Source organism: Cottoperca gobio, chromosome 4 (assembly GCF_900634415.1).
Source record: "Cottoperca gobio chromosome 4, fCotGob3.1, whole genome shotgun sequence".
Classification (NCBI taxonomy): domain Eukaryota; kingdom Metazoa; phylum Chordata; class Actinopteri; order Perciformes; family Bovichtidae; genus Cottoperca; species Cottoperca gobio.
In genome coordinates this window covers 27,495,454-27,514,128 of record NC_041358.1, presented here as the reverse complement: position 1 = coordinate 27,514,128, position 18,675 = coordinate 27,495,454, and the positions used below count along the sequence as shown (strand labels likewise).

The 18,675-nt window shown below is 42.4% G+C and overlaps 1 protein-coding gene across 1 annotated transcript in view; it reads right to left on the bottom strand.

Annotated features, from left to right (window-relative positions):
- Window positions 1-10,261, bottom strand: part of fbn2b (fibrillin 2b) — a 70,485-nt gene extending 60,224 nt beyond the window's left edge. Inside the window, 2 exon segments of the mRNA XM_029430079.1 lie at window positions 6,697-7,027; window positions 10,183-10,261. Of these exon segments, the coding sequence (XP_029285939.1) occupies window positions 6,697-6,875 (179 nt within the window). The 5' untranslated portion in view covers window positions 6,876-7,027; window positions 10,183-10,261.
- Window positions 10,262-18,675: the final 8,414 nt, after the last annotated feature.

The following is an 18,675-nucleotide window of genomic DNA, read 5'->3' as shown; positions in this document are numbered from 1 at the left end:
GACGGGACGGTGGGAAAAAGGAACAGGGGATCAGTGGGAGGGAAAGCAAAACAAGCTTATGTTGAGAAGAGGAGGAAGCAGGAGGCAGGAGTGGGGAGCGGAAAACAGAGATATGGAAAGGAAGGAGAGAGCAGCATAAGCAGGAAGAGGCCAGACCCTTAGTGGGGGTTAGATTTCTGGGGCAAACACACAAACTGAGCTCCGAGAAAACTTCAGAAATGCGTGGAGCATTCCAACACTTAATGAGCAGTGAACCCAACGTCTTCCCTGATCTATTTCTCCACAAAGCGTTAAAGATTGTCCACTGTTACAGACCTCTGGGATGTCAATATATGGAGGATTAAAGGGGTTTGACCCAGAGGTTTGTTATTCTTCCTCTCTCTCTCAGTCTTTCCTGCAGGTCAATGCCTGCTCTGCTATCACTGAGAGGAGGCTTTAGAGGATGAACTGAAGTAAAACAGAATGAAAGACAGCCAAAAAAATAAAAGGAGTTTAAGCTCCAGGGGTTTTCCTCAATATTGAAATGTCCTACTGTTCTCAGGGCTCAATCTAAAGGAGATTAACTCTTCTCTGGCCATGTCGCCGCCTTTGAAGCTACCACCCGGCCCGTGGATCGCTCGTTAACTGCCATTAATAGTAATAAAAGGAAAATGGCTGCCACCTCATCCAAGGGGAGCGATGAAGAATGAGATCCAAGAGGAAACTGTACTCAGACTTCAAAGGCAGATTTTCGGGACATGAAGTAGGACAAATAACCACGTACAGTATCACAAGGTGATTGTAACTTCAAGAAACCCAATTAATAAGATTAGTTTTTAGAGTTGAAATTCTAAATTGATTAATCCATCTTTAGAAAATTAATCTAAAAGAAACTATTTTGATAATAAATCGTGTCAGTCATATTTTAAGTAAATATTCTCTGATTTCAGCTTTTCAAATGTGAGAATTTTCCGCTTTTCTTTGTAATTTAACAAAGTAAACTGGATATATTTTGTAAATATATTAAATTCTAATAGCCATTTTTTAGACATTAGGCATTTTGATGGACAAAACAATCAATCATAAATCCTGAAAATAAACTGCAGATGAATCGACTATGAGAATAACAGTTTATGTCATTTTCTTTGTTGAAGATTTTTGGTTTATTTTTTAAAATAGTTATAAAAAAAGAAACTGCGAAATCAACAAGTCATGCAGCTGTAGCCTGAAGGTCCTCTTGCCATGCAGGAATCCACAGGGGTCAAAGGTCAAGGCAGTTCAGAGCAGACGGCCTCCGCTGACCTACAAGGAAGGGCAGCACCGGGCACGCAAGAGTAACGACTGCAGACAGCCTCTTTCCATAAAGACACAGAACATAGAAGTTTTTACAATCTTTATTCAAGAGCATGCCTCCTTAGATTTGCTCTCAAACTGCGAACTTACACTCTGATATATTGTTGTTTACACTCTGATATATTGTTGTTTACACTCTGATATATTGTTGTTTACACTCTGATATATTGTTGCCTACACTCTGATATATTGTTGTTTACACTCTGATATATTGTTGTTACACTCTGATATATTGTTACACTCTGATATATTTGTTGTTTACCACTCTGATATATTGTTGCTTACACTCTGATATATTGTTGTTTACACTCTGATATATTGTTGCTTACACTCTGATATATTGTTGCCTACACTCATGATATATTGTTGTTTACACTCTGATATATTGTTGCTTACACTCAGATATATTGTTGCTTACACTCTGATATATTGTTGCTTACACTCTGATATATTGTTGCCTACACTCTGATATATTGTTGTTTACACTCTGATATATTGTTGCCTACACTCTGATATATTGTTGCCTACACTCTGATATATTGTTGCCTTACACTCTGATATATTGTTTGCTACACTCTGATATATTGTTGCCTACACTCTGATATATTGTTGTTTACCTACACTCTGATATATTGTTGCCTACACTCTGATATATTGTTGCTTACACTCTGATATATTGTTGCCTACACTCTGATATATTGTTGCTTACACTCTGATATATTGTTGCCTACACTCTGATATATTGTTGCCTACACTCTGATATATTGTTGTTTACACTCAGATATATTGTTGTTTACACTCTGATATATTGTTGCCTACACTCTGATATATTGTTGTTTACACTCAGATATATTGTTGTTTACACTCTAGATATATTGTTGCCTACACTCAGATATATTGTTGCCTTACACTCTGATATATTGTTGCTTACACTCAGATATATTGTTGCCTACACTCAGATATATTGTTGCCTACACTCTGATATATTGTTGCTTACACTCAGATATATTGTTGCCTACACTCTGATATATTGTTGCTTACACTCATGATATATTGTTGCTTACACTCAGATATATTGTTGCCTACACTCTGATATATTGTTGCTTACACTCTGATATATTGTTGCTTACACTCAGATATATTGTTGCCTACACTCTGATATATTGTTGCTTACACTCTGATATATTGTTGCTTACACTCAGATATATTGTTGCCTACACTCTGATATATTGTTGCTTACACTCAGATATATTGTTGCTTACACTCAGATATATTGTTGTTTACACTCAGATATATTGTTGCTTTCAAGGGGAATCAAGAAGGCCTGCTCTCAAATTGAAAAACACGCTGTTGAATAAAGATAGTAAAAAAAACTCTGTAACAAAGCAGAAGTTCACAGTTGCTCCAGGTCAGGTGTCTGTGTCAGTACATAGGTCAAAGGTCAAAGGTCACCTGCCTGGTAACTGACCCCCTCCCCCAGGAAAGCTCTTATGTATTGCTGCCTCGAGCAACACCTGGGCCTGTTAGTCTCCTATCAGATGTATAGTGAAGAGAAAACTACCAAACTACAGATGATGATGATAAGGCAAGTGGGCGGAGCTTTACTCAAAACAAATAGAAATACTTTTAAACATGTTTTTCAAATTGTATTTAAGTCGAAGCATTAATGTTAAAAATGTACAAAAGTAAAAGTAATCCAAATCCCAATGTGCAGAGTAACTCGTAACTACATCCATCAGATAAATGAAGTAAATTGTGTGTAGATGGAACTGCACTGTCATTATACTGTAGTACTCCAGTAGTACTCTGAAAGAGGAAGAGGTTAGTTAAATAATGTTCATGCAAGTAAATGCTGTTTTTCAGCTTCTCAAATGTGGAGGTTTGCTGCTTGTCTCTGTTTTATATCATATTAAAGTGAATATCTTTGGGTTTTGGACTGACAAACATTTAAAGACGTCACTTTAAGAAACTAGGATGGTCGATATTAATGTTATCGACCAAACGATCAATTGAGAAAATAATTATCAGATTAATCGATAAAGAAAATATTTGTGAGCTGCAGCTCTAAATGAATGAGAGATTGTTGGCAGTGTAACAGAGACTTCACTAAATACTATAATAGTGTGTTGTGATAAACCTCCTGGCTGATGGACAGCAGGAGATATAGCACAATAAATTAAACTGTGGTCAACCACACAAACCCCGGAGAGATTTATGTTTATTGTTCTGCTTGTTATAATAACATGGGCCATGCAATGAGCTCATGCAATGCTTTTATGTGTGCAAAAGCTAAATGTTTATTTATTGTGAGTATGTCAGTGTGGCCAGAGATGTCACATGTGGTGAGTAAACTGATGGCTAAATCTCTTTATACAGTCTGACATGCAGACACATAAAAAAAACTAAAATGGAACCTAACGCACATAAAACTGAAAGGGAAACTGGTAATTGTTCACAAAACCTCATTCATTTTTCTCAAGCTTTTTTGTGGCTCTTTGTTCACTTCCTTTGTCCTCGAAACACTCACATAGTGTAGGTCTGAGGTCAAGAGGTTTGTCCTGTGACATCCATTCTCTTAAAATGAGGCACACGCCATGGCAGACTGTAAAGAGAGGACCCCATGCAGCCCGTCAGGGTTGTATTGACGTTATCCTGGAAGAGACTACAGTTGCTGAAAGTAATTCTCTGCTTTGGGGCTGACTGTCTGCCAAGTTAGCCAGCATCTAAGGCGTCTCCTCAGCAGAGCTGGGTAAAGCTGGGCCAAGCTGGGCCAAGCTGGGCTAAGTTAATAAAGTGGGTCGCTGCAAAGAAAAGAACTTGGCTGGAGTCTCCAACAGATCTTATTAAACTATATATATATTCAACTTTTAGTTGGTGGCAGCGTTCAAAAGCAAAAGCGCTCTGTCTCCGCCTCGGGCTTTTTCTTCTCTTTCCACCAACCAGACGCTCGATCGCCCATCGAGTGACGCGGCCCGCCGGCCCAGAGTCTGATCAGATACCGCCCTGGAGTGGACTGATGCCAGGCTGCAGTGTGCGGTGGGAGCCAATAAATCAGAGTCAGTCAGCATCAGACCCAGAGACAGACCAGGGGATATGGAGTTCTAGCCAGTAAATAAACACTGCACCCCAGCCCAAGGCCGGCGTAATGACCATCATTAACCCCCGTCTCCCACACAGAGGATCTGAGCAACACACACGGACGGTGCTCTCACAGGAGACTCAGGACTTTGCATGGATTGTGTTTTGTTTAATTGAAATCGATTAATCATTTGGTCTTAATCATATTTAGTTTGAACGAAAGAATGAAAGCATAATGAATGCCAAAAGTATATGTGTGTAAACTTGGTGTCTTTTTGAAGAAAAGTTAGAGAAAAATGTGAGAAAATGTTAAAAATCCATCAAAGTGACGTCTTTAAATGTTTGTGTGGTCAGAAACCCAAAGATATTCACTTTGATATCAAACAACAGAATAAAATGATTCTTTTTTTCTGTACTCGAGAAGCTGAAAACATTTCTTTACATGACAAATGACTTTAGCAATTAACCGATATAAATAGTTGAGTTATTTACGAATGTTCGCAGCTCTACTCGGAGCGAACGAGTTGTAGTGAAATCAAGAGTAAGAAACGTTTGTCCGTCATGACTCATCGCTGTGAGATGAACAACGCTCACTCGTAGATGACTAACTTTACCCGATTCCAGATTAGATGTTTTTCAGCCAACGACACTCAAACAGTAACTGAAAATAAAATCAACACATTAGACTTATTTGGTTTGGCCGGCCCGCTTTATATTTCGGGAATAATTCAAGTGACAGTTACCAGGCAACACCTAGAAATCCAATGAAAATAATCAGAAAGATCTCAAACATTCAGTCAAATAACTCTGGTCTGTGGTTCTCATGCTGGCCTGGAGCTTTCTTATCCTTAACATACCCTGAGCTTCACCTATTTACTACCAAACTACCCCGACTCCAGCATTTCATTCCTACCACGGCAGTGTTTCCACAACTTAACAATGTGACGGAAAAAGTCTGCAGGCTTTTGCAACATGCAGTCACAACGATGGGAATCATTCGCTATTGTGCAAGATCTCCTGGTTCCTGACTGGCTGTTAGACAAACCGTGAATTATTGTTCAGGCAGATCATATTTAATGTTTTGGGCTCAATGCACACGTGATGAGTGAGACAGGATAACTCTGGCACAATGGACTTCAGAGTAGAAATGTTAAGTACGTTTTTTATAAAACGACGATTTTTCTTTATTTAACGGACACATGTCTTCCATATTAACCAAAATGAGGGACAAGGCAGACAAATGTGTTTCTCTCACACGGCGGGGGTCGTCACTGAATATGTTTTCAGAGAAAACAGCAGCTCGAGGACTCTGTGAGCTTTACACTGCACTATTAAAAAGCCACAACTCTGTATCTCTCTCACCATCAATACCACGTTCTTCTTCATCTCTCATCTCCTCATGTGCTCTCTTGCTTTCATATTCTCCCTGCCCTCTGTTATTCTCTCTGCTGCTTTGTCACCTACAGCAGTGAAACAAATGCCCCTTTTCATGCCCCCCCCCCCCTCGGGTGATACGAATACCTCATTTCCTGTGGCTTGGCACCGGGGGAACCATAAGCTGGGACAGATGGGAGTCTGATTGGAATAACTGATGCAGACACTGAAAACGGGCCCCAACAAAACATCCTTTGTTTTTCAAGAAGTGGCAAAATATACAGTAAAAACTCTTTTCTGCGCTGACACACGTCCCACACCCAAAGGGAATGAGTTGGACTGCAGGAGAGGGGGGGGGGGGGGTGTAGTTAATTTCACTAAATACTCCCAATCTACTCAAATGAACACCTTTAAGGACAGCGGTCCCCCCACAGCGCTCCTGACTTTCTCCAGCTTAACTAATACACTCAGTGGAATGTGGGTCACGCCCTTCACACATCATCCTCATCAGATGTATAGAAGGCGGACTCTTCTTCCTCCCGTTCCCATGAAAATGTCAATTTGCTGTAAATACACTGTGAGATTTCAATGTGGCAAGCAGCCTGTTAAGGTCGAACATGTGCTGTTTTTGAGAAAACAATGTGGTAGTATTCAGCAGCATAATTTGGTATAAGGCGAGTTTGGCCTCCGCCCAGAAAGCACAGCAGTTGAAAGAGAGCTGCCAGGAAAGTAGAGCGGGGGGGGGGGGGAGACATTTAGGTTTGAAACTTTCTCCAGATACAGTTACGAATCTGAGTTGTGTTATGCAAAAACCAAACTTTGTGCACTTTCCTTCTTTTCAGCAGCGTTCCTGTGAACGCTTCTTCAGTCTGATCTGAGTGAAACAACAAAGTCACAGGTTGTCATGCCTACCCTCTCAGCGTCTCCTGGCCACGGCGTCGAACCCGCTGCACCTCTCTCTGGTCCACGGTGCCGGTGAAGCGGCTGGCTTGGTACGGTCCATTCCCGGTTTCATCACAACACACGTGGAACGCCCCAAGACACATCGCCGCCCATCCCAGCAGCACCTGGGCCAGCTTCCCTGATGCCATTGGTCGGTCTGGCTATCCCTTCCAAGCGTAGTTATCTCCGCGTTAGCGCTCAGTCTCTCAGACTCTGTGTTCGCCGTATGGACCCAGGCTGAGCAGAGGGATCTAGACCTGGATCCAGATCAGAAGTCCTGGTGTGCACTCCAGAGTACGGGCTAGACAGAGGAAGAAAGAAGATGAAAGCTAGGAAACACTTTGAAATACAGAAGTACTTATCAAACCTACACTGAGGGGGAAAGTAGTCCCCCCCCAGGTCGGTCAGATGAGCTCGTCCTCATCACTTACTAACAACAACTCAGATTGTTGATGTGATGTTGGAATAATCACATAAATGAGTTCGCAACTGGGAAAATTCACGTGAGTCGGAAACTACAAATCGGAAAGTTGGCGAAAATGTTGGTACAGATTAATGTCTCACCTGATCCGTTATCTTTACATTTCTTTTGCAAATACTGGAAACACTCGTAAAAGCAATAAACTACGCCGTCAACAAATCTTTGTAGCCTCCATGTTGTTTCCACATTACGACTTAAAGCTCATAAACAAGTCGGAGGAAATGGGATCATCTGAGGAGCACTTGAATGCACCATTGGTGGAGGTCTGCGCTCTCTACTTTGAATAAGTTATGGATGTTATTTAGCATTATTAATGATATAGAAGTGGACTTTTCTTAAATGAAATAGTCAGTTTAGTTTAAGTTGTTTTAGCCGAGTTATGGTAAGACGTGCTTCCTGTGTGTTTCCAGGTCCCATGGTGGAGAGGAGGTGACGTCATCGTTATCATATATGTTCACATTATCCTTTCTGTCATATGGTTCGTCAGGTGACGTGACTTTTATTGCACGTCTGGGGTTTTCTTCCATTTTTCCCCCATTGAAGGTTTTTTTTGGAGGGGAGTTGATTAGAAAATGATTAGTAATAATGGGCTATTTAAATCAAATTAATGTTACTTGACTATTTCCACTTATCTGTTTACTTGCTAACTCGTTTCCATGCTCTCTCCATTTACAACACATAACTTAATAACTTAATGTGTTATAACGGACTCATGTTGATGTGCAGCTTACTGATTATTGTAACAAAGTATGGTTTCTCTTCCCCCCCCCCCCCCATCCCTGGTTAGGAAATCATTGCTCTAACCAAACCAATGTCACCCTCGGGATACAACTAAAATCATTGTCATACATTTTCCGACCTTAAAAATCTGTGAACAAGACATCGTACAATTCTCTTGTGAAATGGTTTTGCAACGGAATTATCCACTGATTTGATTTTGTTGTTTGTGACATGCTTGGTGGTTGTTTTGAGAAAAGAGAAAACATATGAGCTGTGGAGGGAATAAAGAAGAGCATGCAGGGAAATCGAAGAGACACTTCAATCCTGGCTTCCAACAATCTGTTTTCACTACAGTGCACTTCAAAGCAGTTTCATAAGTGCTTTATCACTCCACAGACACCAGATACTGTATTGTGACGACGCACTACAGACACGACTCGTAAACTGATTACAGAGACAAGCTCGGAGTCAAAGATCCAGCACTGTTGAATATTAAACAATCATAAAAAGGGACGTTAATAAGGATATAAACACATAGTGAGATTGTTTTTGGCCATTTCAAGCCTCTAAAAGACGTTTTACATGCAAGAAAGAAGAGAAACTCTCATCTCGTGTCTGCACACTGGGACAAGAGGTCATAAAGACGCATTGCTTCATTTTAAAGGGTCAGAAGCCAAAAAATGTTTGGAATCACTGCCCTAAATCAAAGCCGTGCTCGAGGGAGCCAGAGATTAAGTGGTGAAGATGATCAATCAACTCAAAATGTCCACCATCGGAGAAAACAACAAAAACAACTCCTCATCCAAACTCCCAGTTACTGCTGATTCTGTGATTCTCTCATGAGTTTAGATTTGCTCATAGCTTCTATAGTCTTAAAAGTTCCAACTGCATTAGTGTTTACTGAAAACATTCAACTGGAATGGGACAGCCATCAGGTTTCGTGTCTCTTCTCCTCCTCATTATAGACCACAGGTTGAAGAGAGAACTGTGGGCCCCTGGTGATATATAACCTCAGTCATGGGTCTAACCACATTAGCCTGGACAAAGAAAAGAAAATAAACACGGCCCAGCATCCCACTGACTTCAGACTCATTTTAAAGCAAGATGAGAGATAGATGAGCAGTGAAGAGACAGAGACAGAGAATTGATGCAAGACGAGACAAGACATGGACTTTAAGAGTAATTAATGTTAACATAAGTGCGTGTAATTATCTCAAATTGTTTATTTTTTAAGGCAAAGACGAATTAAACTATTTAAATGCGTACATATCTCCATTCTGGCACGACTGTGGTAAAGCATTAGTAAGAAACGCCACAGAGTAGCTCGGCGAAGCCAATTAAGCTTCTTATGGAGTTATTAAAAAGCAAAAAGAATTCCACAGAAGAAGTTGCAGCTGCAGTAAGAGAAGTGAATGTAGGCGGGATCAATGCCGAACAAAAGAAATGCCTGATCAATTCCAGAGTGGAGCTCTGCTGTCAAAATAAAGCAGGTAAAGCTTCCAGTCCGCATTATCGATCAGCTCCTTCCGACCTGACACGTTCATTATAAGTCACTTGAGAGGTCAAATCACAGCATAACTCAACACGCCTAACGGAATATTAAGAGATGCAAACCTAGTAAAAGAAATGTGCTGTTGCGGTTTCTGAAAATCCAACAATTGAGAAGCACACTTCCAGTCCGCAAAGTAAACCTGTATGCAAAACGTGCAGCACTTGGAAAGTATAAAACAGCCGTTGACGCAGTTGCAAGATGACAGAAAGACAAACAAAATTCACAATATTTCTCTGCAGGTCACCGCAACTTTATGAATGGAGAGAAACGCAACATCAGCTCTTTCTCGCTGAAAGTTAAACTCAGATGGGAAATAAATTAGAGCGCTTCTTTTTTTATTTGTATCCCCCTTTAGTTGCCAGGAAAGCTTATCCCACAAACTGTAAAACGTGACGACCCTGCCGGAGATTTTCTTCTTCTTCTTCTTCTTCTTCTTCTTCTTCTTCTTCTTCTTCTTCTTCTTCTTCTTCTCATGCAGTTCGTGAAAAAGCCGGTAAAAAAGAGCTGCAACTTCACCCGCTTAGAAACAAACCTTAAACTTTTTAGCCACCTTTCTGCGTCTAAAATCCCCCGTTGATCTAACAGACATGCATTAAGAGATAATCTTCCGTTTAACAGCGGGCTCCTGAAACAATAGTAACAATCAAAGCCATTGATAACTTCATTGAGCTGCAGACAAACAGATCACTAATGCGCACAATACCTTGCAACAGTTGGAGTGCCTTGGCGTCGAGGAGCCCACAGTCGGAATTAGAGACAGGATATGTGCCCCAGAATGGAATATTGAACTATAGCCTTGTGAGAAAAAGAGAAAAGTTAGGGAAATGCCCTGTTTCAGAAGAGGGGAGGGGACACAAGAGTGAGGCAGAGACAGAGAGAGGGGGTAGTAACGGACTGCAGGACAAACCCACATTCCTCAAGACTCCTGGAGTTGTTATAACAGGGGCCAGCAGCTAAACCTTCACACTGCCTCACTATCATCACTCTGCAACACAAAAACACTCCTTCAGGTGATGAGATAAGAGTCTCATCACAGTAGATGATCTTTGATGATTGCTCAGCAACATTTGCATTCATGCTGTGGAGCCAATAATGACAAATCCATTGATAACTAACATTATCCATGAGAAGGTGAAGAGGTCATGATGAGTCAAAGCTGTAAACAGACTCGCAGTAATAAAAGTGTAACTTAGCTCTTAATACGGATCACAGTGCATTTATCAATGAAGTTAACAGCAAAGCATATAAAGGGCACGCTGCTCCGTCACAGTGTGTCAAATGTACGCTTGCTATTCAAATAGTCCTGCTATTTACTGCTGCTTGTGATTGACACATCCTTGTGCTTTGTTGCCACAAGTGCTGATAGGAAGTTCGCATTGAGAGAGTGGCCATCTGGGTGGTATATTAGTGAGGACAGCTGAGCACATCTCAAATGTTTCTGCCCACTGTGCTGATTTCAACACTCTAGAAAAGAGACTATTTAGTTTGAATAAACGGAGAAAGGTTGAGTAAAGGTGATCTCGATGCTAATTTGTTCCATACAGTTGCAAAAGGACATGTATGTTAATGAATCAATTAAAGACGATAGGTATCCAAATCTTCATGTGGAAATAGCCGTGGTGCGTTTGGTTTGTCCGAATCAGAGAGAAGTCTGGTTCAGTTTCACAGTGCAGAAAATGAAGCGGACCAAATAAACAAAAACATTTTGTACGAAGGAGCTTTTGTCTCAAGAGCTTCCACTTCTGTGCAGGGAAACGCAGACTTTGAAATATTTCTGTTCTTTCACTCGGCCCAGATGTCAAGCAAACATCAAATTGTGCACTCTTCTTCCTCTGATGTTTACCTGTCGTTTACCTGCGTCCATCTCAACAAATGCAGCGCTGGCAGCCCATAATCCTGTGTTTTGGTTTTCTTCCTGCAAATGGGTCCGATTTGGGTCGGATTAAGTTCATAATGCAATCAAACCGCACTAGGGTTTGCTTTGAAATGGTCTGACCTCCTGAACGTGGTCTCGGACCAGTTGTTATGGTGTTGGACCAGTTGTTTTGGTGTTGGACCAGTTGTTTTGGTGTTGGACCAGTTGTTTTGGTCTCGGTCCAGTTGTTTTGGTCTCGGACCAGTTGTTTTGGTCTCGGTCCAGTTGTTTGGTGTTGGACCAGTTGTTTGGTGTTGGACCAGTTGTTTTAGTCTCGGTCCAGTTGTTTTGGTCTCGGACCAGTTGTTTTGGTCTCGGTCCAGTTGTTTTGGTGTTGGACCAGTTGTTTTGGTGTTGGACCAGTTGTTTTGGTCTCGGTCCAGTTGTTTTGGTGTTGGACCAGTTGTTTTGGTGTTGGACCAGTTGTTTTGGTCTCGGTCCAGTTGTTTTGGTGTTGGACCAGTTGTTTTGGTGTTGGACCAGTAGTTTTGGTCTCGGTCCAGTTGTTTTGGTGTTGGACCAGTTGTTTTGGTCTCGGTCCAGTTGTTTTGGTCTCGGACCAGTTGTTTTGGTCTCGGACCAGTTGTCTTGGTCTCGGTCCAGTTGTTTTGGTCTCGGACCAGTTGTCTTGGTCTCGGTCCAGTTGTTTTGGTCTCGGACCAGTTGTTTTGGTCTCGGACCAGTTGTCTTGGTCTCGGACCAGTTGTCTTGGTCTCGGACCAGTTGTTTGGTCTGGGACCAGTTGTTTTGGTCCACAGTTCGGCTATTTTTGTGGGATTTGAATGCAGATTGTGAAGAGAAACATCTGGGAAGGAAAGGTTTAAGACCTCGACATGGCAACATCTGTCCTGCTGTAGTGTCAAACATCTGTCCAGTTCAGAAACATGGGATCTCTAAAGTCTTGCTTTATTCTTTTGACCCTACAAATGTTCTTATCAAAGTCATAAACGTCTCCATGTATCCCACACGACAAACTTTTAAACGCTGTTGTGCTTTCAACAAGATGAGTGAGTTTTCCGTTTGTCACTGATATAACCATCAATACTCAGAGTACAAGCAGGGTCCTTGGAAGACATTGGTGTAAAGCTTTTCACTGCATGGGTGTCAAAGAACCATCAATGGAAGCCAAGAAGCATTTGAAGGTTCAAGTAGTTCTTCAGACAGGGATGAACACCTTTGAGCCCTCAAAGGACCAGAACACTCGTCTGTTCACACACACAGGTTTCCTAAGTGTCATAAATACTGTTTTACACAATAGGGCATTATGTAGACCTGAAGACGAGCTGGAAATACTCTTGTTTGTTTCCTCCAAGAGCCTCTGATGAACCTTAAAAACCTCACATGTTTATTGTAATGTCTTCGGCCAGTTTTCAAGACAAAGATTAACAAAGTTGGGTAATTACAACCATGTGCATAACGCTTATTGTCTCTGCAGGACTTGGCATGATGTAGATTTACCAAATGAATGTGGGGGACTAGGATTTCCGGAGAAGAGATGATGTAAAACCGCTTTTAATCATCAGGGGATGCATTTAAATTTTTACATGAAAACCCGAACATTTCCACATTGTGTTCGTTGATGAATGAGTGTACAGCTTTGTTGCCACCACATGATTTACACAACAGTGAAACTAAACAAGAAAATTCCCATTAAATCAGATTTTAGCATTACTAAAGTTTCCTCTAGTGTTGACACAGGCATGCACGTTCTTCCACACATTGATGGATTACTGAACGGACCTACCGGGCACCGGCCCAGGGGCACAAAGTGGCCACCTGGCCTTCACCTACAAAATGTCTTTCAAAGAGAGACGTTCCAACATACAAAAAGACACAAAATGACCACAAAGAGACACAAAACAACTACAAAGAGACACACAATGACCACAAAGAGACACAAAACAACTACAAAGAGACACACAATGACCACAAAGAGACAAAACAACTACAAAAAGAATCAAAACAACTATAAAGACTGTGTGTCCTGCTCCTGAGCAGGAGAGGTGGCGGGGCCTTTTGCATGTCTGTACCCAGGGGCCTGCTGTCTCATGATCCGCCCGTGCTTCCACACACAAACACGTCAAAACACGACCGACTGCCGGTTCGTACCCCTCGTACTCTCACTTCTTCCTGTTGAACATGGCGATTCATTCTAATGGCAGCGGGCTGTAAGACCAACATGCAGCAGAGTCCTGCAGGATGATTTGTGGTGTGCTGCAGAAGCTCTTAGGGAGTCTCTCACTCTCACACTGACACCATGAAAGACTGGGATGGATGGGAACAAAGAATTAGAGCCTTAAGGAGTTCATTTATGTGAATGTGTCCCCCCTTTTTTCTGTCTTTCCTCCCTCTCTCTCTCCCAGCAGTCCCTCCTTCTCCCCTCTAAATAGAACCACATTTCGCCAAGCAGTGATCTGGCTACAGTGAAAACACACCACTGTCTGTGTGCATTGTACTTTCAGCGCCCGGGGAAATACTTTTCCTAGCCCTCCATTCCTCTCTTTCTCTTCACTCACTTTCGTCTCATCTCCTTCTTTCCATCGAACACATTTGCATGCACGTATGTAAACTCTCGCACACACAGACACACCATATGTCGACCTAAGGTAAACAGGCTGCCTACACGCAAGAGCTGTTTGCACTTGTGATGTCACAGATTCTTCCGATCTTAGAATCTTAAAGAATGAATAACACATTTTTGTTTGGACACTGGATTCATGTTTAGAGGAACATAAAGAAATGCTTTTCAGATAAGAAGTTGCATTGTCAGGTTTGTCGATGGAAGAAAAGCGATCCTTGCAAGATTTATGGCGAGCGCAGTGGTGACTACACGAGCAATTTGTCTTACGCAGACCAGACGGCAGTATTACTATATGTGTCCGGCACAGGAGTAGCAGGAATGCGAGGACTCGGTCAAGCTTGGGGTCCCTCTTGTAGCTCACGTGGTATAAAAGATGACAAGCTAGTACAGAAACCAGATGAGGATTTACATTGTCCTCACATGAACACATAGTTACACACTTTTACATTTACACACACACATAAAACCCGCCTACACTTTAAATCCCACCCCCTAACTCAGATTCCATATGTCAGCTTGGATTACCAGTGTGATTCATTGATTGGACGATGTGTCGTGATGCAACGGTGGCTCCTTGTCTCTGCATGTGGGAGTGTGAGAGTGTGGAAACTCAGATGATGTGTACTTTTCTGATACACTTGTTCACTTGTATATTCGTTGAATTCTTGAAGTGGTGCCTGATCTCTCCCAGCGTTGAAAGACAGAACCAGGGGAGACCACCAGAGCCTGATGGGGTCTTTAGCTCAGCCAGGAGAACCTTCACTGAGCCAAATCACTTCCATGACAGCCTCTCAGCAGGGAGACATTCATGGACAAAATGAGTCATACTGTACCGCTATCCTCACGGGTCAACCGGTGCGTATGTGGGTCATCGGAGGCAAGAGGAGTTTATGTTAAAGGGTTTAATTTGTTTCTATATTTTCTATGTCGCCAAGCAGTGATCTGGCTACAGTGAAAAAACACTACTGTCTGTGTGCATTGTACTTTCAGAGCCCGGAGAAATACTTTTCCTAGCCCTCCATTCCTCTCTTTCTCTCCACTCACTTTTGTCTCATCTCCTTCTTTCCATCGAATCCATTTGCATGTACGTATGTAAACTCTCGCACACACAAACACACCATATGTCGACCTAAGGTAAACAAGGCTGCCTACACGGAAGAGCTGTTTGTGCTTATGATGTCACAGATTTTTCCGATCTTGGTCATGAATTACATGCATGTCCTCCTTCATCTAACTGACATGGAAGGAGTCTCTGTCTGTCTGTCTGTCTGATTTTCTGGACAACCGTTTATCCAATCAGCTTCATACTTGGTGGGTGTATTGCTGAGAACCAAAGGAAAGTTCAGTGTTGATAGCAAAGTCTTGAGATCGACACTGAACATGTTTATTTGTAGTGTGTTATGTACACAAGTGGTAACCTCCGGGTCTGAAAAGTAAAGCCAATGTGAAAGAGTCTTAAACCTGCATTCTCTCTAACAACCAGCAGGGGGTGACTCCACTGGTTGCAAAAAGAAGTCTGATTGTATAGAAGTCTATGAGAAAATGAGCCGACTTCTCTCTTGATTTATTACCTCAGAAACATCTAGTTTCAAGTGTTTTCCAATACTTTTAGTAAATTCTGTTCCCATTTAGAGTAAAATAGACGATAAAGCAGGGTATGCTTTAGGGCGGGGCTACCTTGTGATTGACAGGTCACTACCACACAGTGTTGTCCGGTCTGGGTGCTCTCTGTGTTTTCATTGAGCTTTAACCCTTTCACGGTGTGTTTTGAGTTCATGAAAGTTAATTGTAACATTTTGTTACAACCAAAAAATGTCTTGTTCAGTGTTCGGTTATACTTAGTTTCACTTTTTCGTCTAGCTGGAATCAGCAATTCTGCAGGCCCAGCAATCGGCCTGTTCCAAACAGGCATACAACACATACAACACAACTAAAGGTTGTTATTCATTCTGTATACAGGTTTATGCAGGGACGTAATCATAAACTGTGTCTTGAGAAATTGTTTGGACAAACACATAAAAAGATCTAAAAACAATATTAAATGATATGAACAAACAAAATGTGTTTTTATGAGGTGTTCAATTGTGCAACTCTAAATATCTTGAATAACACAAGTGGTGGAGCTCAATGCACACCAAAGCAGTTGTGCTTCATCTTGGCTAGTGTTAGCTTGTGGTTTTACTTGATGATGGGAAATCAGCTGTCACTGGACCTTATGCTACTTTGAGATTTGCGGTGGAGATATAATGATGTGAGGCATATCACTTCAACATATGAAAAGGTCCAAAACAAGCAAGTCGAAAGAGGCGATGATGTTAAGGCTCTCTGGAGCTTCAAAGCCCTCAAATAGTGAAGAAAAAGACGGAAGGCTCTCGCTTGCGTACATCACTGACTGTCACAGTTCCCATTTTCCATGAATGTATTCACGCTGTCTCTCTTGCTCGTAGTGTGTTTTGGCAGAGGGTAACCTTAAGGTCATGGGAGCTTGGTGTGTGGGTGTGGTAAGGTGGGGCTGCGGGATTATAGGTTGGTTTCGTAGTGTCATCATGGTCATGGGGTTTGTGGTTGGGGCCTGTGGGGTCAGGGTGGAGTGTGACTGGGTCTAGAGATGATCCCAGCTGGGAATCCTGTGGTCTGCTGGTGGTTTTTCCCTGGGTGGATGAAAATATGATCGCTGCACCACACACATGAAAACACACATACACAAACAAAAACACACAAGACCACATAAAGTAGGAGACTGCAAACAGAAGACGTTTTCTCATAAGAACTCCGGACAATATCCAGCACATTGTCCGGAGTTTCCCTTTTCTTACATGCAGCACACAACAGGAGATTGTCCGTATCAGAAGCGTTCTCAATTTCTGGAAATACTCTGTTTGGTTTAGGCGAGCGGTGGCCTCTGGGTAGAGCGTGCAGGAGGCAGGACATGACTGCATTACTAGTAATTTGGTCATAAATAACCAAGTCTCTTGCCGTTCCTGGAATTCGGACGAATTCGGTCTTTCATTGGTGTCTTCATGTAAATGACCCTTCTTCTTCTTCTTCACCCATGTTTGTTTTCTTCCGATTTCATGGCTGCAACAGAAACGTTATCAACACATTCACTCGCTCGCTGTGAATGCCCCGTACAATGAGCGGCTGTATTCACACATGGGCTCAATCAGACTTTACACGCTTAGCACTCCGTTTAATGTCCGATCCGAATGACATTTGTGTTCTCACATACAGCTCCTCCGGGTAATGTCTAGATAAGGGTTGTAGTGCATGTGTGAAAGGGGTGAGACAGACAGACAGACCTCAACATGTCCTTACGTGCAGGACACAGGAACAACCCATAACCTCCTCCTTTTTCTCAGCTTCCTCGCTCGTTCCGCCCTCTACAACCTTTTCTTCCATCTTTCTTTCCATCATTTACTTACCAGGTTTGGCATTTCTTGCCTCACCTTACCCGGAGCGCCGCTCTGCTCGGCTGTGTAAAGACCTGGCCTTGTGCAGCTGTGCTGTCCTGGTGATGCAGTGGGAGAGGAATGTAGAACTTCAAAGTACAACACGAGCGGAGACAAAGAATGGCAGTGTTCAAGGAAGGATGAGAATATGTGATCTCATAAAACAGCACACAAACACATTGGTCCATTTATGCGAGGTTAGGCTGCAGAGGATGAGGAGGAGGAGGAGGAGGAGGAGGAGGAGGAGGAAGACCTGCCTCACATGTTCCCTGCCTGCTTTGTGGGAACCAGAAGAGGAAGAGGCGGGTATACACGTGATGTTGTTCCCCAGAGACATCGTTACTCTCAACAGCTCGTTGGGCCACTTTTAAGAGATGTTCAAACATCCAGTGGGGAGAGGGATGGAGATGGGTTGATGGGTACGATACGGCTGGAGTTAGCAAGACTGTGTTCTCAGTGGGTCAGAGAGTTAAGACTTTCTGGAGAAGAGTTTCGAAATTTCATAACCCATGTAACTGCAAAAGACGGAGGTTGGGGCCCCTGAAAAAAAAAGGAAAGAAATGAAAAGAGAAATGAGGCAAAGAAAGAAATGTAGCAAGATTCCAAGAGAGCGGAAAGAATCCTCAGACTGCTTGCGAACAGTTTGACGGGCTAATGGCTTTCAGATGTGCGCAACGTCTTTTGTATTTTCAAAGGAGCATAAAACATTCCCTGTAAGAGGAATCCAAACAACGGCTGGAATTCACAGACGGACAATTCACAACAGCAGATAGAACTGAACATTTATCTCATGTTCGCTCGTGTTACAAGTATTATCTGTTTTACATCCACACACTGTTGGATTCTTTACTTTTCTATAATGTCGATGTTTTCTCTTTGGGAGTGTTGTAATGGGTGCACGGGGCTGGGTGGGGGTGGTGTTTCCCTTATTTCCTGTTAAAACCTTGGGGGAGCTGGGACTTGGACGAGGTGAGGTCATTTCTCGCTCCAACTGTAAAGTTGACTGCAGAAAGGCTGGGGGTGGGGGGTGGGGGGGTATGGAGGGCTGCAGTTTCCCTGTCCACATGTACATTATGGCTGCTCTGTGACAGACCAGGAGCTCCATTCATCAGACAGTTTATAAACACTATTATTTTATCATTTCAGTCAATAAGGTCGAAACCAGTCTCGTGTCTGTCCATTAAATCAGCTTAGCTTCGTAAAGCAGGAGACGGGGGAAACAGAACAAAATCCTACAAAAACTGAAATATG